The sequence below is a fragment of the Coregonus lavaretus genome, assembly GCF_964263955.1.
Source record: "Coregonus lavaretus genome assembly, contig: HAP1_SCAFFOLD_1228, whole genome shotgun sequence".
Lineage (NCBI taxonomy): Eukaryota > Metazoa > Chordata > Actinopteri > Salmoniformes > Salmonidae > Coregonus > Coregonus lavaretus.
The window spans coordinates 1-25,828 of record NW_028166059.1 but is presented as its reverse complement, the minus strand read 5'-3'; the positions used below and the strand labels follow the sequence as shown (position 1 = coordinate 25,828).

At 44.1% G+C, this 25,828-nt stretch overlaps 3 protein-coding genes and 1 long non-coding RNA gene across 4 annotated transcripts in view; 3 read left to right on the top strand and 1 right to left on the bottom strand.

Annotated features, from left to right (window-relative positions):
* The window catches only part of LOC311115158 (prostaglandin F2 receptor negative regulator-like), a gene marked incomplete at its 5' end in the record, with an annotated part of 39,417 nt that extends 38,181 nt beyond the window's left edge, over positions 1 to 1,236 (top strand). The window contains 2 exons of the mRNA XM_084190363.1: positions 379 to 684; positions 886 to 1,236. Coding sequence (XP_084046489.1) covers positions 379 to 684; positions 886 to 1,049 — 470 coding nt within the window. The 3' untranslated portion in view covers positions 1,050 to 1,236. The remainder of the gene's footprint in view (positions 1 to 378; positions 685 to 885) is intronic.
* An 8,062-nt stretch (positions 1,237 to 9,298) lies between these two features.
* Positions 9,299 to 15,308, top strand: LOC311115164 (sodium/myo-inositol cotransporter-like). The gene is made up of 2 exons (XM_084190368.1): positions 9,299 to 10,248; positions 12,464 to 15,308. Exon 2 carries the CDS (start codon positions 12,691 to 12,693, stop codon positions 14,809 to 14,811), a length of 2,121 nt encoding a protein of 706 aa, XP_084046494.1. The 5' UTR covers positions 9,299 to 10,248; positions 12,464 to 12,690; the 3' UTR covers positions 14,812 to 15,308.
* A 2,221-nt stretch (positions 15,309 to 17,529) lies between these two features.
* LOC311115163 (integral membrane protein GPR180-like) lies at positions 17,530 to 23,337 on the bottom strand. The gene is made up of 9 exons (XM_084190367.1): positions 23,101 to 23,337; positions 22,346 to 22,495; positions 21,808 to 22,008; positions 21,301 to 21,481; positions 21,084 to 21,133; positions 20,818 to 20,975; positions 20,018 to 20,209; positions 19,826 to 19,903; positions 17,530 to 19,443 (listed from the first exon to the last, which is right to left on the bottom strand). The coding sequence occupies exons 1-9, from the start codon at positions 23,237 to 23,239 to the stop codon at positions 19,291 to 19,293; spliced, it is 1,302 nt and encodes a 433-aa protein (XP_084046493.1). The 5' UTR covers positions 23,240 to 23,337; the 3' UTR covers positions 17,530 to 19,290.
* Positions 23,338 to 23,525: 188 nt separating this feature from the next.
* On the top strand, positions 23,526 to 24,866 carry LOC311115165. Its single transcript, XR_014611197.1, has 3 exons — positions 23,526 to 23,888; positions 24,056 to 24,122; positions 24,786 to 24,866. It is a non-coding gene; the product is annotated as an uncharacterized lncRNA (long non-coding RNA).
* The last annotated feature ends 962 nt before the right edge of the window (positions 24,867 to 25,828 follow it).

The window sequence follows — 25,828 nt, the reverse complement described above, 5'->3', positions numbered from 1 at the left end:
TTCCTGTTGCTCTATCCAGTCTCCCCTCTCTCTCTTCCTGTTGCTCTATCCAGTCTCCCCCTCTTCCTGTTGCTCTATCCAGTCTCCCCCTCTTCCTGTTGCTCTATCCAGTCTCCCCTCCCTCTCTGCCTGTCGCTCTATCCAGTCTCCCCTCCCTCTCTTCCTGTCGCTCTATCCAGTCTCCCCTCCCTCTCTGCCTGTCGCTCTATCCAGTCTCCCCCCTCTTCCTGTCGCTCTATCCAGTCTCCCCTCCCTCTCTGCCTGTCGCTCCATCCAGTCTCCCCCCTCTTCCTGTCCCTACATCCAGTTGTAATCTGCTGATGTTAGCTATATTACATATAAACCCAATGAAGTGGTTTAATATGATCCTGTCCTCAGATGACCTGGCCTACGAGGTGCGTTGGTACCTCACACGGCTGAGAGGGGGGAATGAGGGCACCCTACTGGCCAGCGTGGACCGCTTCGGTTTGGTCAAGAAGGAGGCGCGCAACGCCAGCAGTGACGTGTCCCTGGAGCGCACGGACACACACACCTACACCCTGAACATCCACGCCACCCAGGACAGCGACAGCGGGGAGTACCACTGCCAGGCCACGCCCTGGTACCGCTCTGCCTCCACGGGGGCCTGGACACAGGGGGCAGAACTCACCTCTACCAGGGTGTTCCTCACCGTACGGTTCCCCAGTGAGTAACGGGGAACTCTCTCTCTCAATTCAATTTAAGGGCTTTATTGGCATGGGAAACGTATGTTAACATTGCCAAAGCAAGTGAAGTAGATAGTAAACAAAAGAGAAATAAACAATAAATATTAACAGTAAACATTACACTCAGAAGTTCCAAAATAATAAAGACATTCTCTCTCTCTCTATCTGTGTCTCCCTCCAGTGTGGGACTCTCTGAAGCTGCCTCTGCTGTATGGTTCTGTAGCCTCTGTGTCCGTGGGGCTCTTCTCTCTCCTCCTGGGCCTCCTTTGTGCCCACTGCTGCTGCCGCAACACCACACACACACCCCGCTCACGCAACAAACTCATGGACCTAGAGATGGACTGACTAGCACAGGCCCGCTGGAGCGACCACAGCTTCTCCAGCTGATGAACTACAAGCCTGTTACCGCGCCGACACATTACCAAGGCAACGGCAGCCAATTAACCAATCACAGCCCTTCGGGTGCGCTCCGTGGAGCTTTTTAAGCGCACCAACGGGAGAGGAGCTGTAGAGGGGGGAAAAAAACACTGAACTGAATAAACTGCTAAAGAAGAGTGCAGGCTATCTAGTCTGCCTGTGTGAACGTATTGATGTTAGGTATTGCACAAAACAACCCTGGAGTATACCTACCAGAGTGGACTTTGTCTATGTTTGTCCTCAATGAGTTTTTGAAATTAGACTTTGTTTTTAAAGCTTTAAATGGAGATGTGTGTATACTAGATTTGTGTGGTTGTCACACCTGAGGCTGGGAAAGAGAGCCGCTTCACCTGTTTTGTCCTGCCCTGTTCTTGGTGTGATGTCATCCTGGTGAGATGTAATTTCAGTGACTCAACAGCAACCGGCCAGGTTCCCTGGCGCACGTTGATGACCTCAGAGGCTCTCCTCTAGAGCCAGTGAAAGACACTGGACCCAGACCTCACCTGCTGTAACCCTCTACACTGACTCTGGTGCTACCCCCACTGTGAATGACATTGATGTTATGTTGGGCCTAGGGGTTTATATGTATGTTATGTTGGGCCTAGGGTTTATATGGGGCAGGTTGAGGAGCAAGGTGGGCAATAAGAGAGAATGGACTAATGGTTGTGACTGAGTGGTATGATATTGACTGACACAGTCTTAGAGAGGGAGAGATCATTTATATAGGAAGCATACTGTATTAATGAGTGGAACCAGCTGGAACCTGCAGTCCTCAACACACTGTCCCAGCCAATACCTGGCTCTAGCTGAAGGAGTTCCAAAGTGGCTTCCTCGTCTCCTCTCCATCTGCACTGATCAATAAACACAGGATGCCTACCAGTTTCATTCACATCAGTGCAGATGAAGCAAAGAAGACGGGACGAGGAAGCCACTTCAGAGCATTGAGATACACCCCTGGAATGCAATGGAGAAGGATGGGGTCAAAACTGTCAACAAACCCATTCCTAAAAAGACTCTCCATGTCACCTCCCAGTTTAGTAGAGCCCGGTCCCTTAGGGAGTCTTCCTCCCCTCTCTCTGGTCTGGTACAGTACAATAGGTGTGTGTCCATAGAAATGCCTGTGATGCGTTTGTATGGGGCTGGGGCTCTCAGGGCTATTGTGTGTGTCCCTGGGGCTAGTGGTTGACCCAGCAGTATTCTGCCCAGTGACAGACCAGCCCTACCCTCTACTAATTGCCCCAACCTAGACCCAGAAGGCCTTTTTTAGAATGCTCCTGTACCTGATATCAACTACCACCTCTGCAATGCTAACCTGTTTGTACACACACTCCATATACTGTCAACACTAAATATATATATATATACACATATATATATATATATATACTGCTTGAACGTGTACTCCTCTTACCCAATGCCATGTACCCCAACATCTACATATAAAATCACACTCCTCGTACACACGCATACAACCCTACACACACACACACACACACTGTCCTGTATACACACTGCCAATGTAACCCTGTGTGAGTGCACCTCTTGTGAGAGGCAACAGCTGTGTCTAGGTTCTGGCCGAGTACCAACTGAGGCTCTGGCTCTGGGATCTGACCTGGTTTAACTCACTAGCGCCCCCCACGGGAGAAGAGCTGCTGTGTACCAATCAATAAACCAGGGCCCTGTTAAATTACTTACAAATTGCATCCTTCCTTCATCCTTCCTTGAGCAGTCTCTAATCTGACATGACTGGATTGGTGAAAGATGTGTAGTGGAATCCTGGCTTATAGCTGTCCTACATCTGTATGAGATCAGACAGTACTTGAAGGAAAGAGATGCATTTTATAGTATTCGTATAAGGCCTCAAGCTGTCCCACTGTGTGGGTGAAAGGTGTCCCTAAGCACTGACCCAAGGTCTGTTCTGTGTGCAACCTCGTAATTATTTAGTTCAGGTTTGGACTTGGGGAAGCTGATCTGAGATCTATTCTAAGAACCTCCCTAAAGTATAGAACCCCAGACACAGATAGGACAACCCCCCCCCCCCCCCCCCCCCCCCAACACAAAACACTGCAAGTTCTTTTTAAAGATCCTTACTTGTCGTTTATTTTTATTTTTTGTAATTTTAAATAGATTTCTAAGTCTTTTTGTAAATGATTGTAAAGCCCAATATGGATTTTTATCTGACATGAACATCTTCTGTGCCAATGTTTCTCTGGGCAACGATCAATCAGGGTTTTTTATGATTCGCCTCTGCTTCCAGGCCTCTGAAAAACTTCAAATATTTCTGCCAGAATAAATGTTTTATAACAGTGCCGCGACTGAAGCTGGTTTGTTGTATCCCTCCTTCCCTCCTTCCCGCCATCTCTTGTCGTTCTTCAGGGAATGGCTTCTGTGTCCGCTCCCTCTCAATTACAAATGCAGATGAGTGTTATGTTTAGAACTGACTGTCAGCCTCCAGTGAGTTACTTTTCACACTTTCTCTATCACATTACCTCTTCTTCCTTATCACATTACCTCTTCTTCTTCCCCTCTGTTTTTTTCACTCTCCTGTTTTTCTTATTATTCCCTTGCTCTCCTTTACTCCCTAAATGTCTCTTCTCTCCACCCCTCTTTCTCTCTCCATCTTCCTCTCTCACTTTCTAAAAAATGACCCAGATTTTGGTGCTGTATCCTCCATTCTCCCTCTGGTGATGAGTGTGTGTTTTTTTTGTCTGGACACAGATTGTTTAATTAAGGCCTTGTTTGATCCTCAATGGTTGTTCCTGAATTAGACATCTCATCTCTGGGATCTGTTGATTGTGCTTGATGGCTCAGAACAACAGTTTACAACAACTCTAGACCTGGGTGTCCTTTTGTTTCACATATGGACTCCTAGCCCCTCGGCTAACTCAGTAAGCACTCCTGTAGATCTGAACGCATCGGCTAGAATTAAGCAATATGGTAAATTGTGTGATATGCTTAAGCCTAACCCAAACCTGCTTCTTAAACCCTGTACAGCACGTGTCAAACTCATTCCACAGAGGGCCGAGTGTATGCAGGTTTTCAGTACTCCCTTACTAGATTGATGACATAAGGTCACTAATTTGTAAGGAACTCCCCTCACCTTGTCTGACTTAATTTGAAAGGGAAAAACTCAAAACCCGCAGACACTAGGCCCTCCATAGAATGAGTTTGGCACCTCTGCCGTACAGGTTAATGATTCCAGTAGGTTGGTGGTTCTAGCTCTGCAGCAGCAGGAGGCTACTGTAGGGAGGGGACTGCATGAGTACACACATACAGTACACAGCATAGAGTAAATGTTAAACTTGAGAGGGAGGAGAGTGTCCAGGGGGGAGAGCCATGCCCCGGAATGTGGCGAAGACTCGTCAACACCTCTGCCTCGCCATGGCAACTATGTAAACGGACGGAGGGTGTGTGGTTGGGGGGGAGATATCTGACCTGCCTCCACCACCACCAAACTCTCTCTCTCTCTCACACACACACACAAGTAACCTACATTTAGTTTCCCCCCCTATCCTACAGTTATACTCTGTCAATACTATACACACAGAATACTTGCTGATGGCACACTGCCAGTAGTGTCATACTCTGGGAGTTGGTTGGAGCATGCCTTGTCCTTGTAAGGCTGTGTGTGTTCTCCAGGGCGACCATCTCCCTGTGCCAACTTCCTCTGTGTCCTCACCCATCACTGTCACCGCATTCAGGAGGCCCTGGCTCATAGAAATGTAATCAATAAAACAAACACCACCCATGGATGTGAAATTTGATTGGATTTCAGTCAGATGGCCATTTAGTTCAATATCCCCCTTCCATAATCCAGATACATCTTCACTGATCAATGTTATCTTGCAGAGTTATTTAACCTCTGCCACTACGGCTGCTGGTGTGCTTCTAAGGCTGTTTATAGATCCATTCATATGGCTGTCATAACCTGTTATGTATGCTCTATGAATGCTCACATTCAGCGTGAGGGAAGCTACATTGAAGCCCTTTAGTTATTCTGTCCATTGTTGTGGGTCGTCATTCTAGAGGGGATTGAAACATGGCCCTTTCTTACCACGAATATGCTTCTAATCACTAAGTAGCCCTAACTCCTGACCTCTAACCCTTAATAAAGAACACATATCCCATCAGTTCTGAATGCATTGCCATGTTTGTCCATCCATGCTAGCACGGCCATCTTTCTGAGTGACTAACATTGTAAGGCCTATTAGCTTTGCTCATGTTGATTTAGCCCATCCATACAGACACTGTAATAAACACAGGACAGAGCCGCAGAGACTTCTGCCAACGCAGAGCAGAATTTATTCGCCTTCAATCAGCTTACAATGAGGGCGCCCCCCGGGTGCACGTTTTTGTTTTTGCCCTAGCACTACACAGCTGATTCAAATAATCAAAGCTTGATGAGTTGGTTATTTGAATCAGCTGTGAAGTGCTAGGGCAAACTAAACGTGCACCCAGCCTTACTAGTCCATTGTTCTGCCTGCTAGGGCTATGTAGGTCAGGTCCCCTCGCATTGCCATACAGCTGCTGGCATTGTGGTATTGCATCTCCTAGATGCTCAGGACGGCTCAGTGAAGAAAGGCCTCTTATTGAATGAACCCCATATATCCTACTCACACAGCAGGGTCTCTGTGGTCCTATCCCATTCCACTGTCATAGATACCTTGGCTTTTCTCCTTTCATCAACAACCACTGATCTGACAGGATGTGACAGATGAGAGCCTAAAGGCTGCATCTCAATAGCCTAAAGTGGCTTCCTCTCGTCTCTTGCTCTTCTTCGTGTTGTGGTCTGAAAACACAGGGTGATTGAAAGCAATATGGTGGACTCTCTCTCTGTTAAAACAGCTGAGTCTAAGCTTTATATTCCTTAGGTCAGTGAACGGATCAGATGTCTCCAGACAATAAGACGCCCTCAGTCCTGCCTCTGTTACACACACACACACAGCTACTCTGCCTGACTCAATCCCCCCCACCGTTTTAATAACTACTCTGCCTGGCTTAAGGGAAAGAATGAGGGAGGAAAAAGTTCTTTCCAACCTCATCAGTCTCCTGTTTCACCACATGCATGCATTGGGAAGGCTTATCTTCTAGTCTAGCGCTGTCATTGTGAAGAGGGATTTAAGATGTTAGTATTGAGTAGGGGTTTCAGACTCCTTATTTAAATAAACTTATGTTAAGTCCCTCTGGATAAGACATGAGTCAAATGAATGGCTAAAATGTGCAGCTAAATGTACATTTTAGAACTTCGTCCTAAAGAATACAGTACTGTACTGCATGCGCGATAGGCTATGTGTCTTTTAAAAATCAATCCGTTATCAGAATCTACTAGTCTGTGACACAAACAAGGCTAAAGAAGATCCCTACAGCTGTAGGAAATGACATCTGGACTGGCTTCGTTCAGGTCAAAAGCCTTTGTCTCATCCTCTACCATTCCTTTCTCATACCACTCTCCCAGACTGAGAATCAATATAGTCTATGTTGAATCAACTTTTCTGTTCTTTCCTTCCTTTCTCTCTTCCTTCACTTTTCCCATAGGCCTCCTTGTTCCTCTCCATGTCATTGAGAGCAAAGGTCGGGGTAGAATGTAAACATTCTTATCTCCATGGTTACAATTGGGCACTTTAGATCTCTGTGACCTTTTGGTTGATCTTTCTCTTTGCCAGTCAGAGTTTGGAGAACATTATATGTAGCAATTAGAGTCATTCTATTCTAGCTAAAATCCTCTACCATTCTAGAAGATCATAGGTATTCTATTTCTATTGTCTGCAGTGGAGACGTGACCTGTTACCTTGACAATAGCCTTGAAATGAACAGCTCTGATCTGGAATAAGTCGTTAGGGCTGGAGAGTGACTGGAGCATAGAGATCCTATTAAATTACTAGAGGGGCTATGTCATCAAAGTTTCAGAATGGGGTCAAAACTGCAGCCATATTGGTCAGGGAGAAATACAAACCGGTCTAATTAGAATGAATGGCAGTAGAGGCATAATCCTGATTTGATTTATGCAGGAAAATAAATGTAAGGCGTGATATATCAGAAATTGTGTAATGGAATTATTGCCAACCTAAAATATTGTCATATAATTATAAATATATTTTATAGGGGTTTTATACACATTTTCTGTTTAAATAGCCTCTAAAATATATCTAAACAGGCCATAAATGTCACAATGTGTGTTTTTTTGGAAAGCTGTGAGTTCTATTATATGATGCAATATCAGTACTTGTTGCATTTACAACTTGTCTAAGTCCTATCATCAACTGATTTCAGCCAGTGTATGGCTGTGGATTGGCTGCATTGTTTGAATGGCATATTAGCAGTTAATTTGAAGGATTTATGGAATCATTCCTCTAAAATTGGCTGGCTAGCAAGCTAATAAACATAGTGCAGATAAATTATTCAAATTCATTATTTTACACAATATCTTATCACAGCACTGGCAAACCATGGTTGACCAACTCCCTGACCAACATGGCTGACCTTTGGACCATCGTAAGAAGTTTAATGTCCATTCTAGTATTCTAATTCCTAATTATATGGACTGGAGCGCCTATAAAACCTGGCTTCTATTCTTCACCTTAGAGCCAGATCTCTATCGTTTCAACAGACATTTAGTTTCCGTAACCGAATAACCGTGTTAAGTTAAAAATAGTATCTTACTGTTTGTGCTTCCTGTCTGCCGCATTCAAATTGTTCTCATTTCATAGCGATTTACCAGTATTTGCATACATTGACGTTCAAGGTTTGACTTTATATTGTTAGAAATGCAACATTGCCACCTAGTGTCTATCTAGACACTACATCAGACCTTCATCAGATAGATAAACTCATAACCAGGGTAAGAGTTTCTATCTGCAACTTAGAATGTTGCAAAATCACCATCTGACAGAATCACAACTGACAAAATCACCATCAAGACTGATGAAAAAACTATAAGATAAAGCAAGTACAATGCTTGACGGACAGAAAGCTCATAGAAAGAAGATTTCCAAAGAGATCATCAGGGTTTTATTTGTCAATGCATTTGCAGATTATAATGCCCTTGGGTGCAATGTAAAGCATGTCTTTACACAGTACAACTGTAGCAATTGAGAGTGAAGAGCCAGAGTGGGACTTGATTGAACCAGCGACCCTGCAGGTAGCCTACAGGACTCTGCCTCCAGTGCAATAAAGGTCCAGACCACTTGACAGAGGATACACAACTAAATTGGCTCGAACTTTGTAGCTGCTATTAATATCGTAGCAAACTTGCATTATTTTTGATGAGGTAAACTCACACACATAAATTCAGTGAATGACAGTTTGATCAAATTCAGTTTATTGCATGGATCTCCGCGATGTACACACACAGCTCCATGGGAAAATGGCTGTCTTGGTCAAAGCCAGCAATGATCAGGGTCCGTGCTATCAGGGTTTGGGACGGCCCTACCCCATTGAAGTTTACATTTTATATGGTTAAGGTAAGGGTTACGGTAGGGGTTAAGGTTAGGGTACAGACGTCCCAAGGATCACAGAGGAAAAGTACTCAATTGTCATACTTGAGTAAAAGTACAGATACCTTAATAGAAAATGACTCAAGTGAAAGTGAACATCACCCAGTTTCTGGTTATAAGTATCTGGCAGGTAGCCTAGTGGTTAAGAGCGTTGGACCAGTAACCAAAAGGTCACTGGTTCGAATCCCTTAGATGACTAGGTGAAAAATCTGCTCCTATAAGTCGTTCTGGACAAGAGCGTCTGACAAATGTACTTAAAGGATGTTTGGTTTAGTGATTAAGCCATTCTTTGAGGGAATGAGAGTGTTCTAAACAGGAACCTTTAACTAATAGAGCAACAACATGGGCTGGTTTGTCATTGCTGGCTGCAGATAGGGCTATTAAGAAACATCAAATTGGATGTAATGTGCAGGACTAACTGAAGAATGTTGTAGCCTACCCCTGAAAGAGTTTTAATTTAATGCATCTTTGAAACTATTGTAGTATATGAAGATTATGACTTTGTTAATGTTTTTAAGTGGAACCTGAAAGGATGTTTATTTAGCAGAAAGAGAGCCGGTTTTAGTGTGACACCCCGGATAGGACAGAGAAGTCTGTGTGTTGTAGACAGGGGATTGGACAGTAGAGGGAGCCACCCATATCTTGGGAAGATTATATATACTGGGTAAAAACGACGAAGAGGTTAGAGCGGCCATTGCAATCTGGGACGCCGTTCTCCGGGTGATCTTGACACCTGTAAACTCATGCTGAAATCTTGTGATATGAATAAAACTTATGATCAAAGGTTCAGTATGAGCGGACTCCTTTGTTTATCAGCAATAATTGCCAGCATTGACTCGATACTACACTATCAATTGCCAAAGGTGTTGCACCCCTGGAGTGTGCACCTGACCTCCACTGAGCACATACACACTTCTAAGTCATATTGACGTATAAGGAAGTGCTTGCAGAACTCATCAAATCAACGTTAAGTCAAGTAGACGGTTTAGAAGATGTTATAGCGGGTGCAGCGAAATGCTTATGTTAACTCCTAACCTAGAAGTAAATTATCTAACAAGTAGAGTACACAAATATATAGCTGTATATAAAAGGAATCAAGAAATGTCGGAATGAGCTGTTGGCTAGAGCGCACGTGCCAATACGAGTGGGCACGTTCGCTATATAATGCATCATTTTTAGTGACGAAACCATCAGTAGAGTTGAAAATGCGATGGACACCTATTTAACTTTTTTTTTTACTCGGTACATGGGAATTTACCTGCGCGCACTACGTCATCACGCACAGACCTTTCATCAACAAGTACAGTTGATGGGAACATCGCTGATGACAAAATGAGCATATTTTATTTATGCGGATTTTTTAATATTCGCATGAAAATCGGTCGCCAAGTGGATGGAAACCGACTAATAACTCACCAATGATGCGTAAAACTTGAGGCTAGAGCTGAGGCGTGCATCTACGCCATAGGCAAAGATGGGGGCGTGTTCATAGAAATTGAACTATGCTGTCAAACCAAAATTGGAATGTAACCTGTGAAAAAAGTTGGACCTACTCTACCTGCCTAGGAAAGAGCGTGATTGATGCCGCGAGTCCGGTGTTGGAGAGATTAGTCCGAGAAGGGCTGCTGGAAATGGTAAGTGCAAGCGTTACAAACAATGTCATAATTAATTAAATGCATGGAGTCAGGCTATAGAAAAATTCAAAACAGTGGTGCGTTTGTCACGAGGTGGAAAGTGACAGGTTCTAGGTCTTAGTTGAGTAGGCAGCGTGAAGCAAGAGGCAGACAAAAAGGGACAGTAACAATTATTTTGTAAGGCATAGTGTTCTATCAGTTTCAGCACGTTCTCGGTACCGGCGCAGTCTCAATTTGGTTTCACAATTCAGTTATGTTCATTTCGATATTTGTCGTTAACGTTAATTTAAATCAGACGCAAACAAAAAGGGGCACAGGACCACATCAAGCAGGTGTCCGTCTTCATCTAGACTTAGTCAGTGTAGCACAACTCACAGCACAAAGATATCAGCCTGCCATAATAAGCTTCCAGCAAACAATGATCCACCATGCTTCTGGGCAGCTGCCTGGATCAAAAACAAGGTGTTTTAAATACGTATCATTTAGATCACATGACCAGGCAATTAACCAATAGAAATGCTGCTCAGGTTAAACACGCCAATAAGTCACACCTGTGACATTCTCACCCACTTAAAATGAGTGCTTCCTCGCACTCGATAGTGAAAAACTCTGCAAAAGTACATGTGCAATAATAGGTTTTACACACTGGTTAGAAAAGGCAAAATATTTCACACACAAATTGCACTCAAAGATAAACCCCCAGAAAGTCCCCTGGAAAATAAAGCCTCCGATACCTGCTAGCAGCTCTCCCACATGGTGTCTTGAGGCAGCCACTGAATTTCCAATTTCAGTGGAGAGGTCCAGTGTCTAGGGACCTTTGGGCACTTCTAATCAAAAGTGTTCGGGAAACTTCTCTGACAATAGAGTTTACCAAGCTACCAATTACTTCACACTGGAAGAAATTAAGCTATACTAAATATACCCTTGATAAAAATATAGTTTACTTAACTGAAGTTGCTTTGAAAAAGTAGTTCACTACATCCAAACTACTTTGAAAAATTCTCATATTTAAATCTGAAACATCATAGACTACAAATTGCAATAACAGATAATTCTGGAGTCAGATGTTTACAGAATGTGAAATTTAGCCTATTAAACACAAAAACGATGTTTCAAGTGAGAATTAGATGACTAGTAAATGTATGACTAGTAAATGTAGCTAAATTAATATATAGTAAATTTAACTAAATTACTATATAGTAAATGTAGTTAAATGACTATATAGTAAATGTAGTTACATTATTAGTAGAACTAGATGTAGTTCACTACTCATCAACACTGCTAATCAATCATATATTCTGTCTATCATAATGTTGGAATCACCAGATAAAGCCAGAGAGAAAGATGAGCCTTAATAACACTTTTGTAAAGTTTGGATCAGAATTAATGCTAGTTCAAAAACGTCCTAAACTTATTCATCTTTACTGTCTGTCAAGTCTTTCGCTTATGGTTATCCTCCAATTTAAATGTGGTATGGTAGCCCTGCAAGGCTTTGCCTGGACACATTTAGAATCACTGTAAGTAACAGACACATCCCTATGTCAATAGCACTGTAAGGCTTTAACTGTCCCACTAAAACCCTGTATTACAATCACACACCAGAGGTATTTGATTTTATTTGGTTTGATTTGATATTGATTGTGGAAGGAGCACATATTTGGGATTACAGTAAATCAGACACATCCATACCTTTGTGACATGTAGCTCTCCAAAATAACCCAGAGGAACAAACAACACCCTACGGAACTGTTGGACATAAATCTGAGTCAAACCTGAAGACAACAAATATCTGCCACAAGCAGATCCAGCTACTACATGTTAAAATTGGATGAATGTTTACATAGCTATAAGGGGAGTAGTCGTCAGTTAAACTGAGAAATAAAGCGTGACTGTGCAAAACTCACAATATACTGTTAGCTATGTGTTATAGATCAGTGGTTCCCAAATGCCTTTTTCACTGTGACCCTTTTATAGCTTTTGAAGTTTTCTAGTGGCCCACCAAGTCAGCGAAACAAATGTTCCTGGCCAGGACCCAGCCACGACTTAATTAAAATATATTTGCCACAACTCAAAACCAGTTTATCTTGACCCGCTATTTAATTGGGGAAACACAGTTTTAGATGTACTGTATATCTTCATATTTATTCTATCTCCATTTATTTAAAACAGGTTTTCCAACACTGATCTGTTTGCTTGTGTTTGTGCTCTATTGCAGGAGCGTCGATACAGATGAGCTGCTACCTCCAACTTACAGTATTCGCCGTCAACCCTTAGGGTGCCTTGCTGTGGGAATACCTCACCAAAACCTGAACTGGACCCGACTCGGCTTAGAATCTCTCATAATCAACTGAAAGACTGGTAGTTAAATTGTAAGGGCACTGATCACTAAAGCAACCACATCACGTAACTCCTCAATAACTGTCTTTAGAAGTATTATCCAAGATGACTCCCACCACCATGGAGGTGGCGGACATTGTTGTTGTGGTGCTGTACTTCATTCTGGTCCTTGCCATTGGCTTCTTCTCCATGATGAAAGCCAATCGGAGCACTGTAAGCGGTTACTTCCTGGCCGGCCGATCAATGAACTGGGCTATGATTGGTGCCTCTCTGTTCGTCAGCAACATCGGCAGCGAGCATTTCATTGGCCTTGCAGGGTCCGGGGCGGCCAGCGGGTTTGGAGTCGCCGCATGGGAGTTCAATGCCCTCCTGCTCCTCCAGCTCCTGGGCTGGGTGTTCATCCCTGTTTACATCCACTCTGGGGTCTACACAATGCCTGAGTACCTGGCCAAGCGCTTCGGCGGCCGACGGCTCAAGGTCTACTTCGCTGCTCTGTCTCTGCTGCTCTACATCTTCACCAAGCTCTCTGTGGACCTCTACTCCGGAGCGCTCTTCATCCAGGAGTCACTGGGCTGGAACCTCTATCTGTCCATCATCCTCCTCATCACCATGACTGCGCTGCTGACCGTCACAGGGGGCCTGGTTGCGGTCATCTACACCGACACCCTCCAGGCGTTCCTGATGATCGGCGGCGCGCTATGCCTGACCGCCATTAGCCTGGTAAAAGTGGGCGGCCTGGAAGGGGTGCGGACCAAGTACATGGAAGCCAGACCAAACATCACAGCGATATTAGCATCCTCCAACTTCACCTACATCCCCTCCTGCCACGTGGAGCCCAAGCCCGACTCCCTGCGCATTCTCCGGGGCCCGCTGGACCAGGACCTCCCCTGGCCGGGCTTCCTCCTGGGCCAGACCCCGGCCTCCATCTGGTACTGGTGTGCCGACCAGGTCATCGTCCAGCGGGTGTTAACCGCACGGAGCATCTCCCACGCTAAAGGCTCCACACTGATGGCCGGCTTCCTCAAGATCCTGCCCATGTTCATCATCGTCATTCCCGGGATGATCTCCCGCATCCTGTTTGCAGATGAGCTGGCGTGTATCAGCCCAGAACACTGCATGGAGGTGTGTGGATCCAGGGCTGGGTGTTCTAACGTAGCCTACCCTCGCCTGGTGATGTCCGTCATGCCGGTGGGTCTGCGTGGCCTGATGATGGCGGTGATGATCGCAGCGCTCATGAGCGACCTGGACTCCATCTTCAATTCCGCCAGCACCATCTTCACCTTGGACATTTACAAAATGGCGCGCGAGCGAGCGTCATCGAGGGAGCTGATGGTGGTGGGGCGTGTGTTCGTGGTGTTCATGGTTGTTATCAGCGTCGCCTGGGTTCCTGTCATCATCGAGATGCAGGGAGGCCAGATGTTCTACTACATCCAGGAAGTGTCCGACTACCTGACCCCGCCCATCGCCGCACTATTCCTGCTGGGCGTCCTATGGCGGCGCTGCAATGAGACTGGTGCATTCTGGGGTGGCATAGTGGGGTTCGCGTTGGGCGCCACGAGACTGGTGCTTGCGTTCGTCTACAGAGAGCCCCACTGCGACGAGCCGGACGAGCGGCCATCTTTTGTCAAGGATGTCCATTTCATGTACGTGGCAGCCGGGCTGTTCTGGATCTCAGGACTGGTGACTGTGGTGGTTAGCCTCTGCACCCCTCCACCGAGCATAGAGCAGGTCCGCACCACTACCTTCTGGGGGCTACGCCAAAGAAACACAACCCCAAACATAGAGAGAGACGAGGAGGAGATGAGCAAGCTGAACCCCCAAACTCAGACCCATGTCAATGGGAATGGCTGCATGGACAAGGAGACGCCCAAAGACCTCCATAACGGTGTCAATGGGGTGGAGGCTTTATCCCATATGGAGGCTCCATCTAATCTCCCAAATGGCGACCACCTGACCTTTTCAAGCACCAGAATGGAGGCAGACCAAGAAGAGCCTTGGGTGGTCTGCTGTGGAGGAGGAGAGAAGGGGAGGTGTGTGAGGGTTCTAGAGTGGTTCTGTGGGTTTAAGGAGGAGCCGGTTAAGACTCCACCCAGATCAGCCCAGGAGGAAGAGAGGCTTTTGCAGGAGATGCTCCAGGAGACCCCCAGAACCAGACTCATCCTCAACATGGGCCTGGTGCTGGTCTGCTCTGTGGGGGTGTTCCTCTTCATCTACTTCTCTTTGTAGGAGGGGATCTCAACCTGTGACATATACCATATAGTTTATATGTAATATGTCTACTTGTGACATCTAAGTTTATATGTAATATGTCTACTTGTGACATCTAAAGAAGTGTTTCTTAACTTGGGTTTTGGGGTGGCCTACACTCAGGAGAGTAGTTCCAGCCCATTGAATCAGCTTGAGCTGGGCTAGAACAAAAATTTCCAACCTTGGTGGTACTCCAACCTGGACTCAGGGGTAGACGTAACAAAGGAAACGTAAATCTAGTATGATATGTTACGTTTGGTATGGTACAGTGCCTTCAGAAAGTATTCACACCCCTTGACTTTTTCAAAATGTTGTTGTTACAAAGTGGGATTAAAATTGATTTAATTGCCATTTTTTGTCAACGATTTACACAAAATACTAATGTCAAAGTGGAAGAAAAATTCACAACAAATGAAATGTATTAATGGAAAATAAAACACTAATATATCTTGATTAAATAAGTGTTCAACCCCCTGAGTCAATACATGTTAGAATCAGTCTTTATGGCTAAGTCTCGAAGAGCTTTGCAAACCTGGATTGTACAATATTTGTCCATTATTCTTTTTTAAATTCTTCAAGCTCTGTCAAGTTGGTTGTTGATCATTGCTAGACAACCATTTTCAAGTCTTGACATAGATTTTCAAGCAGATTTAAGTCAGAAACATTCAATGTCGCCTTGGTAAGTAACTCCAGTGTATTTTTGGCCTTGCGTTTTAGGTTATTGTCCTGCTTAAAGGTGGATTTGTCTTCCAGTGTCTGTTGGAAAGCAGACTGAACCAGGTTTTTCTCTAGGACTGCCTGTGCTTAGCTCTATTCCTTTTCTGTTTATCCTAAAAGCATACCCATTCATTCATTTAGCAGACAATTGTATCACACCATAGTGCTATCAGAAAGGGGGGCCAAAAAATGTGAACTGCTATCAAAAATGGTATAGAAAAGTATTTTGTATTTTGACAATACAAATTACAGTATTTAGAAAATACAAAATACATTGGAGTGTAGTTCAGCTCAGTGTAAGTCACATTACAAAATACTCAGAAGGAATTAAAATAAGTATTTCAAAGACAACTAACAGAAATACTGTCCATCTTTGCCTGTGGTTTCAGGCTGCCAGCTACGCTACTCTCAACCGGACCTAGATATAGAAGACAGAATAATATTAGAAGTCCCCCCTGTAATGGAATAATACTGCCTGAATCGGTACCACTTTCTGTGGTAGAGTCAAAAAAGGTGCAAATGAATGTTACAGTATTAGCCCAAGCACGTTCCTGCTGTCAGACTATTTGCATAATGCAAGAAAAGGAGTTAATGGTGGTATTGCAGGAAAATAAGTCCTGTGTGTATTCATCCTCCTCAGCCCACAGTGTCCTGGTGTGCCTGAGGTCAGAAATAGCCCAGTGGGTAACCGGTGTCCTGAAAAGACCCAAGATTGACGCCATGGTCTGGTCTGTAGGGAGCCACTGATGTGTGTAAACCAGCACAGGAGCACCTGGTTAAACAGCAGTATGGAACTGGGACTGGTGTGGGAGTGGGCACTACTTTGCTGCTGGCCTAGTGCTTGTTGTCACTAATAGCCCACCACTCTCAAATGGTTTTAATTAAGGTTCAGTGCCATATAGGCTACGTTTAAGCAAGCAGCCCAATTCTGATATTTTTTTTTTACACTAATTGGTCTTTTGACCAATCACATCAGATCTTTTCACATCAGATCTTTTTCAGAGATGATCTGATTGGTCAAAAAGACAATTAGTGAAAAAAAGATCAGAATTGGGCTGCCTGTGTAAACACGGCCATATTAGTTTACTGTATGATCTCTTGCAACATGAAGGTAAAATGAGTGAAAGAAGAGCATCCAGAAAACGAGGATTATAACCAGCTAACTGACTGTGACTTCGAAACGACCAACAAGGAAACAAGGTAGAGAGACATCACTAACACAACCCTTCCCTTCTACTGTTTACTGTTTAGAAGTCTGGGGAAGTTTAACCACATTCCACAACTTGTTTCCACAACTTCCACTGTGTTGTGTAGGCTTATAATTATATTTGCCTATTTAGTGTTACATACTGGAATCCATAGCAGACTGACAGAATCCAATGACCAACCATAGATGATCATCTATCTGCAAGCAACTACCGAAATAAAGTCAGACTTACTCAGTTTAGCGCTGATGTTATCAGTGTATGTTATTAGCCTCAGATCCGTTTGAGGAAGTGGAGTGGAAAACTGTTTGTGTACTCAAGGTGGAGCATCGTGGTGGCATTTCCTAGCAACCGTGACATGTATTGGTTTATCCTTTGATGTTTGAATTATCATGCGTTTAATTGTTGAATGAGAATGTAGGCAGTTTGAGCAAAGACACTGGTAACTTCTGTGGTTTGAGTGTGCATTGATTGAGAGTAGTCTACAGCAGTGTTTCCCAACCCAGGTCCACGAGTACCCCCAAAACTACAGTTTCGTTGTAGCCCTTGACAAACACATCTCATTCAATTCATTGAGGGCTTGATGATTCGTTCACAAGTTGAATCAGGTGTGCTTGTCCAGGGTTACAATACAAATGTTTACTGTTAGGGGTACTCGAAGACCAGGGTTGGGAAACGCTGGTCTACAGTAGCTACTGTAACAGATCAAGAGAACTGCTGCCCCCTGGGGACATTTTCTAGTATTGCATCAGCATCTGATATCGATACTTATTTTACTAAATAGATGAAATGTTTATTTACAAAAGTATACAGTAATGAATTTAAACAGCCTTATAAACATGCTTAATAGGAACATTAAACAGTCACTGCTCTGTTGACCTTTTGTCCCCTAATATCTCCACATAACTTAACTATCAGACTGTTTATGTATGTTAACGTGAAACCCATCTTATCATACAGACAAACACAGGGACCTTGTCTACTAGCAAAGTGATTGTCTTCTCAGGCACTTGTGAGGATTGATAAAGAAAATAAAGCTGCATTTAAACATTGCACATATCTTGGTATTGTTTTGTCTGACATTGGAGCAAGCGTTCATATTCAAGTATAATTCAATAATTACACAAATAGTAATAGTAATACGATTATCACACATGCAACTAGCTGCAGTGTTGTAGTGCTGGGCATGATAAAAAGATTCCATGAAGAGTTCCATGTGATTTTTGTAATAGCTTCAGCACACCCTGAACCTGAACCTCACAGAAAGAATTATCAATAGACGACAATGGAATGAAACCGCAGTAAAACGGTGTGAAGCAACTCTGTAAAAAACCAACCCAACTTTCTATTTCTGACAGAGTTAAGATCAGAGGAAGGATTATACTTATTGGTTTGAGATTTGCCACACTGAAAATGGATCCATATGTCTATCGATCAATGGTAAACTAATTTATTTCAGTCCGCGCCTGGATATCTTTATCGGCAATGAATAAGACTTAACAGGGAATTCGACAATCAGTAACCTTTCGTTGTAATCTATTATAAACCTATTAAACATTTTGGGAGTCTTTTACTCCATCTGAAAATGAAAGAGAGACATCAAATCCAGCCCAAGTTTGACATTCAAAATAAAACAGTAAAGCACATTTTCACACATACATACTACAATTGTAAATAAGACTAACATACAGGCAACTGCCAAAATAAAGGAAACCCCAACATAGTGTCTTAATAGGGCGTTGGGCCACCACGAGCCAGAACAGCTTCAATGCTCCTTGGCATAGATTAGATGCGAAAAGATGAGACACCATTCTTCAACAAGAAATTCCATCATTTGGTGTTTTGTTGATGGTGGTGGAAAACGCTGTCTCGGGCGCCGCTCCAGAATCTCCCATAAGTGTTCAATTGGGTTGAGATCTGGTGACTGAGACGACCATGGCATATGGTTTACATAGTTTTCATGCTCATCAAACTGTTCAGTGGCCACTCATGCCATGTGAACGGGGGCATTGTCATCCTATGGGGCCACAGCAGCCAGAATTTGTATACATGACCCCTAAGTATGATGGGATGTGAATTGCCTAATTAACCCAGGAACCACACCTGTGTTGAAGCACCTGCTTTCAATATACTTTGTATCTCTCCTTTACTCAAGTGTTTCCATTATTTTGACAGTTACATGTGTCTGCATCAGTTGTATGCTAACAAATGAGTCAAATGTACATACATACTTTTTTATGTGCGCTTAAACTCAGATCTCCCTCATCCTGTTTGGGAGTGTATTACATAAGTGTGCTGTCCAGCTACATGAGCAGGCCGTCATTACTTTTCTCTACTATATTTGTGGGTGAACTTCCTACGTCCTTCTCTTCATCCCATCCTCCTCTCCTCCCTTGTCTTCCTCCTCTCTTTCCTCGCCCGTCAGTTGGGGGCACCTTCGCCGTGAGTGAGCTGAGAGGAGTGGAAGTGTGTCCCTTTAACTGCAGGTGTCACAGTGTATCCCTTCGCAGTAAAAATGTTCCCACTCCGCGCGGGGTCAGTAGCGTCCCCGGCCCCCTCTGGACATGGTGAGGGGTAGTGAAACAGAGGAGAGAGAAGATACTTCCCAGTATAAGCTACGGGACAGGAAAAGCTGGTAGAGGATCACCACCGAGATAGCCTGGCATATAATCACACCGATTGTCACCACCTAGACACACAAACATCAACACCAAAAACCTTCAGAATGAGTCAGTACAATATCTCTATGGAGTGTTTTTCTCTCACATTTTCTCTCTGATGAAACAGGAAGCACCTGAGCTCAATGTTGAGTCTCATAGCAAAGGGTCTGAATACTTATGTAAATAAGGTATTTCTGTTTTTTATTTTTAATAAATGTGCAAAAGTTTATAAAAACAGGTTTTCGCTTTGTCATTATGTGGTATTGTGTGTAGATTGATGAGGAAAATGTTTTATTTAATCAATTTTAGAATAAGGCTGTAACGTAACAAAATGTGGAAAAAGTCAAGGGGTCTGAATACACCGTATATATATATATATATATATATATCTATGTGGACTGTTTCTCTCACCTTTTCTCTCTGATGCTCGTTGAAGACCACAGAGAGAAGGACCAGGACAGGGTGGCACAGGAACCAGATAAAACAACCCTGAGAAACAAGCTAGTGAGACTGGAATAACAAATCTTATAATGCACTGTAGATGACACTATAAACACATGGAAAGGGTTGCCAGCTATTCATGAGTTGTATTTCTACGCCTACCTTGGCGAAGCTGAGGTAGAAGTCTCTCTTGAGGGCGCTCCTCTCTGTGCTGATGATTGTGTAGAGCACAGAGGCCAGCAGCAGGGCCAGGATGATACGTAGAGCTATGAGTAACAGACCCGCTATGCTGCGCTGGGCGTGGTAGCTGTGGTGCTCCGTCTCCTCATACTGCTCCCACAGCAGCAGCGCCCCCTAGCAGCGACACAGACAGGGAGTCAGTGGAAAGGTATTTAGGTCATTGGTATTGAATGTGTTTTTATTGACTGATCCAAAGGGGAAATTGTATTGGTCAGGATAGGGGGTTACCGTATTGGTCAGGATAGGGGCTTACAGTATTGGTCAAGATAGGGGGGTTACAGTATTGGTCAGGATAGGGGGGTTACAGTATTGGTCAGGATAGGGGGGTTACAGTATTGGTCAGGATAGGGGGGTTACAGTATTGGTCAGGATAGGGGGCTTACAGTATTGGTCAGGATAGGGGGGTTACAGTATTGGTCAGGATAGGGGGCTTACAGTATTGGTCAGGATAGGGGGGTTACAGTATTGGTCAGGATAGGGGGCTTACAGTATTGGTCAGGATAGGGGCTTACAGTATTGGTCAGGATAGGGGCTTACAGTATTGGTCAGGATAGGGGCTTACTGTATTGGTCAGGATAGGGGATGGTGTGAGCAAGGTAGAGGTTAGAGTGTGAGTAGTAGGAGCTACTGTATCCAGTGAAATGGAAGTTAGTGTGACAGTCAGGGCTTAGTATTTCAGGGTAAGGGGTTAGAGGTCATGGATAGGCTGATGAGGCTCTGACCTGTGTGGCGACCCCTCCCATAGCGAGGGCTTTGGAGGCGGGGGAGGAGTCCCACTGCAGAGGTCTGCTCTGGGGCTTCCTGTTCTTGCTCAGGGTCCAGCCCACACACAGACTCAGCAGCATGTACAGCATGGACACCTGGGACACCATGTCACAGACTGCAGCAGGGGAGAACAACAACAGGCAACACAGTCACAACGGAAGAACGAAAGACAATGCAAAGAAAGAAGCAAGAGAGATTGAGAGAGTGAGAATACAACACTCACACTCTGCCAAGCTGCCCATGATAGGAATGCCCACTCCGTCCCTGGCATACCTGTGGGAAGACAAAGACAGGTGTGTGTTTTTACACAACAAGACTGATATTCACTCATCCAAATATCCTGAAATACAGGATAATCCTGTAATATAGTAACTGATGTAAACCTGAGCAGGGCTGCTGAAAGGTGACTGTGACAATGACTGGGACAAAGTCTCACTCACCTGGCCAGGTGGATGTAGTTGAAGAGGGCAGAGACCCCTTGTAGGGCCAGGGCTGTGGAGAGCACCTTCAGCACCGTGTGCATGGGCCCACCCTTCCTCAGGGCCATCCACAGAGGCTGTATGTAGATACAGGACGCCACAAAGTAGGCCAGGATCAGCAGGCAGTAGAAACTATGCAGGCCTGGTAGGAAGGTGGGTCAGGGGTAGGGGTAGGAAGGAGGGTGGGTCAGGGGTAGGGAGGAGGGTGGGGTAGGGAGGAGCGTGGGTCAGGGTGGGCGAGGGGGGGTAGGGGTGTGGAGGACACAATCAGTCAAGCATTCAGTGCAGTCCTGTCTGGACACTTAGTCATACCTTCAATTCAGAAGTATAATATTGTGTGTTATGACTAGCAGACACTTAGCAGACACGTTCATCCATTATAGTACAACAAATACATATATTAAAGTATGTGCATGTGATCCCTGCAGGAATTGAACCCATTACCTTGCCGTACAGTACGGTACTGACCTGCCTCCTCAGCGCTGAAGTGTTCCAGGGGGTTGCCTGCTGAGTCAGGGTTGAACAGCAGGATGGTGAAGGTCAGGTCCCCTTGGGCAGGGATGATGCCCCCCTCCCCGCAGGTGTAACGGTCTGCATACAGGGCCATCCAGGCCGTGGGGGAGTGAAGGTGGGGGATGCTCTGGTTGTGCTCCTCCTCACTCAGACGGACTGACCAGAGAGAGGGAAACAATGTTAGGAGGGAGACAAGCTCTAGGCTTTCGCTCAGAGGGCTAATGTGGCCTTAAGTCATGCAGACGACCAAGGTTTGATAACTAGTCGGTTACACATGCAGACGCAACATACTGCAAGTACATTCAGAATATGTCCTGTAAATGCATGGCTGATGGCATTTATGCCACTTCCCCAAATGACTCTTGTTTATGAATGCATGTTTACTACGAGCCAGCGGGACTTACATGACATGAATGCAAACAACAAACAATACATGTGACTCCTTGAGTAAATCAATCTCAGCTGTAGGTGACAGTCACAGAGACAGACTCACTGGAGAGATGTGCCTTGGAGAGGCGGTCGTGGCAGCTGAGGTTGTCGATGTCGAAGCCTTCCTCCATCTCTGGGAAGAGCAGCAGTCTGGACTCCTTCTCCGTGGCCAGGGGAGCGTTCTCCAGCCTGCACACCACCAGACCACTACCCTCTGGAAAAGAGAGAGACAGAGGGAGGGAGGGAGAGACGAGAGGGTGTGAGAAGAAGAGGTCGTGGAAGTAGAGGGGAGGAGAGAGAGAAAGAGGGAATGAGGGAAGAGGTCTGACAGGGCACTAAATCCACCTTTCAGAGAATTCGGTTTCATTCTAACCTACAGAATATGCTGACCATCTGTGATAAGCGAAGGAGCTCTATTGATTCTAATGTACTGCCTGGCTATCACACTTGGCAACATGTTCTACCGGGGAACAGAATGACATTGCCGATGCTCATGGGTCTGGACTGCATAGACCTATGTGATTTGATCTTTGAACCCAACTCAACAAACATCTTCCCACGATTTCCCGTTTAAGATTGCAATGGACACAGAAAATACTTTCTGAGACAATGATGCATAACACCATGCAAGAGATTAGCACTTTCCAGACTGAGAACACATGATCTGTTACTTCCTTATGTACATTAGCATTGCAACTACAGTCTATATAAAACATCCCAATAATAAAATGCATCACGTCATCTTGGTGCATGTGTATCCATCCACACAAGCCTCCACCGGAATGTGTCGCTAGCTTCAAACTGCTAAATTGCACCTACCGCTGTACATGAATTTGGTGATGTACTGTCCATTCTGCTCCCTGGCTGCATCGCTCTTGAAAACTCCCGACACAGTTTTTCCAAATGTAGCTGGAATGAATAGTAAGAAGGCTGTAAGTGTGAACATTAACGGATACATTGTCTCCAAAAAGCTAATTATCAATATAGAGCTAAAGAAGATGATTGTACAACAACAATGAATGGACTAGTAAACCAGGGTGAGTTCCATCTGCACTGAACGTTTGATTGATTTAGGTTTTACCTAATCATAGAAGGACCTCCGACTACGTCAAAGCTGTGAGCCAATCAGAGAGCGATAAAAGGGTGGGCACCCAAACGGACCAACTCAACGCAGGCCTCGGATACGTGTCAACATTGCCGTAAAGCGAAATAAGACTGTCGCAAAAGTTCCACATTACATTTTGCATATGTGGTTTGTACAGTATCAGCTGCTTCTGACATGAACTGGTGACAACACAAACATCTGAATAACGATATCTAACTGTTCGTTAACGTGTTGTCGATATGCTTTGCTTTAGAATGGCCTCAATCACTTCCCGCATATAGTTTATTAGATTATCTCTTGTTTACTCAACAATAAGACACTCTCCAGCACAGGTAAGCTAGTTAGCTAGCTAAAGTCGGCAGAACTTATGTCACTAGGAGAGTGCCTTTGGGCTTCAATGAAAACTGAAGATCCAGGAGAAAAGTTGTGAGAAGACATCAACAGGCTGTGGGAGGATGGACTTTGTCAAAACGGTCCTGGTGACTGGAGGGGCAGGTTTCATGTAAGTAACAGTTAGCAAATCATCATCATCATCATAATGACAATCAGTAGTGTTCTGACAAAGACTTAAACTACAGAAAATAAGCCAGTTGAATCTACAATGTATGTAAAATATGGGATTTTATTGCATACTATACATGTTTCATCTGTAGTTCTTTCCCATTACAGTGGGTCCCATTTTGCCTGCTCCCTAGTCAACAGGCATCCAGATTGGCGCATCATCAACTTTGACAATGTGAGTAGTAGCTAAATGTGCTTTCCTGTAACTACAGATTCAAGCCCTGTTCAAGCTGGGCCCTCTCCTTCCCTTTGCAGCCAAGGTACAACATAGACATGGAACACTGGTCACTTGAATGTTTACATACTGTTTTACCCATTTCATATGTATATACTGTATTCTAGTCAAGGTCTATCCTATTTAACTATTGCTGTACATATACTATTCTATCCTACGTATTCTTCAGATATACTACATATTCTATCCATATACTGTCCATAATGACAGTAGTCCAGCTGTCCATATTTATACTTGGACTCTGACATTGCTCGTCCTAATATTTATATATTTCTTAATTCCATTCTTTTACTTTTTTAGATTTGTGTGTATTGTTAGATATTACTGCACTGTTGGAGCTAGGAACACAAGCATTTCACTACACCGTCAATAACATCTGCTAAATATGTGTATGCGACCAATAAAATGTGATTTGATTTGACAACACATTTCACTGCACCAATCCGGTGTATGTGGCAATAAAACAACTAAAAAACACGCTAAAAAACAACAAAGTGAAGCTTATTTCCTGCACACCCTGACTACTACACTATGTAACTGCAGAATTCCAAGTTGTCATCATTTCCTGGTCGTGATTCTGTAACTTTTCCTGGTCCCATACAGCTGGACTACTGTTCCAATCTCAGGAACCTGGAGTCTGTCGAGGAGAAAGAGAACTACACCTTTATCAGGGTGAGAGAACTGCCAAGTCATACTGTTATGCAACGATACTGTATATGAAGTGCCAGTGTTACGAGACAGGGATGTCCTCTCTCCCCTCCTGTTTGCACTGGCAATTGAACCGCTTGCAGAAATAATTAGACAGGACCCAAACGTAACAGGTATCCGTATTGATAAACATGAATATAAACTTCTTTACAGACGATCTTCGGCTATACCTGACTATTATTGAAACTCAATGTCCCCCTTGTTTTCGGAATACTCTAAAATCTCAGGATATGAAATTAACATGGAAAGAAACCTGAAATAATGGCAATAGCAAAAACTTCTGAGCTACAGTAATCCTTTAAGTGGACCACAAAAAATATAAAATACTTAGGATGCTTAATAAGTGACAACAAACAACACATATATAAAGATAACTTTATCCCATTACTCAACAACAGGAAAGCAGATCTAATTAGATGGAACAATCGCCCCATAAATCTTACAGGTAGAAAAACCTCTTTAGAATGGCTTCCAAAGTTTTTATATTTATACTGAACACAAATATAAACGCAACATGCAACAATTTCAAAGATTTGAGTTACAGTTCATATAAGGAAATCAGTTAATTGAAATAAATTCATTAGGCCCTAATCTATGGATTTCACATGACTGGGAATACAGACATGCATCTGTTGGTCACAGACACCTTTTTAAAAAGGTAGGGGCGTGGAAAAGAAAACCAGTCCGTATCTGGTGTGACCATTTGCCTCATTCAGCATGACACATCTCCTTCGCATAGAGTTTATCAGGCTGTTGATTGTGGCCTGTGGAATGGTGTCCCACTACTCTTCAATGGCTGTGCGAAGTTGCTGGATATTGGCGGGAATTGGAACACGCTGTTGTACACGTCGATCCAGAGTGTCCCAAACATGCTCGATGGGTGACATGTCTGGTGAGTATGCAGGCCATGGAAAAACTGGGACAGTTTTAGCTTCCAG

Coding starts and splice junctions, on each gene's coding strand:
- LOC311115164 (XM_084190368.1), top strand. CDS start 12,691: ATGACTCCCACCACCATGGAGGTGGCGGACATTGTTGTTGTGGTGCTG.
- LOC311115163 (XM_084190367.1), bottom strand. CDS start 23,239: ATGTATCCGTTAATGTTCACACTTACAGCCTTCTTACTATTCATTCCA. Junction 22,009..22,345: donor CTCCAAGGCACATCTCTCCA/GTGAGTCTGTCT, acceptor CTCTCTGGTCAG/TCCGTCTGAGTGAGGAGGAG. Junction 21,482..21,807: donor CTTCAGCGCTGAGGAGGCAG/GTCAGTACCGTA, acceptor CCTTCCTACCAG/GCCTGCATAGTTTCTACTGC.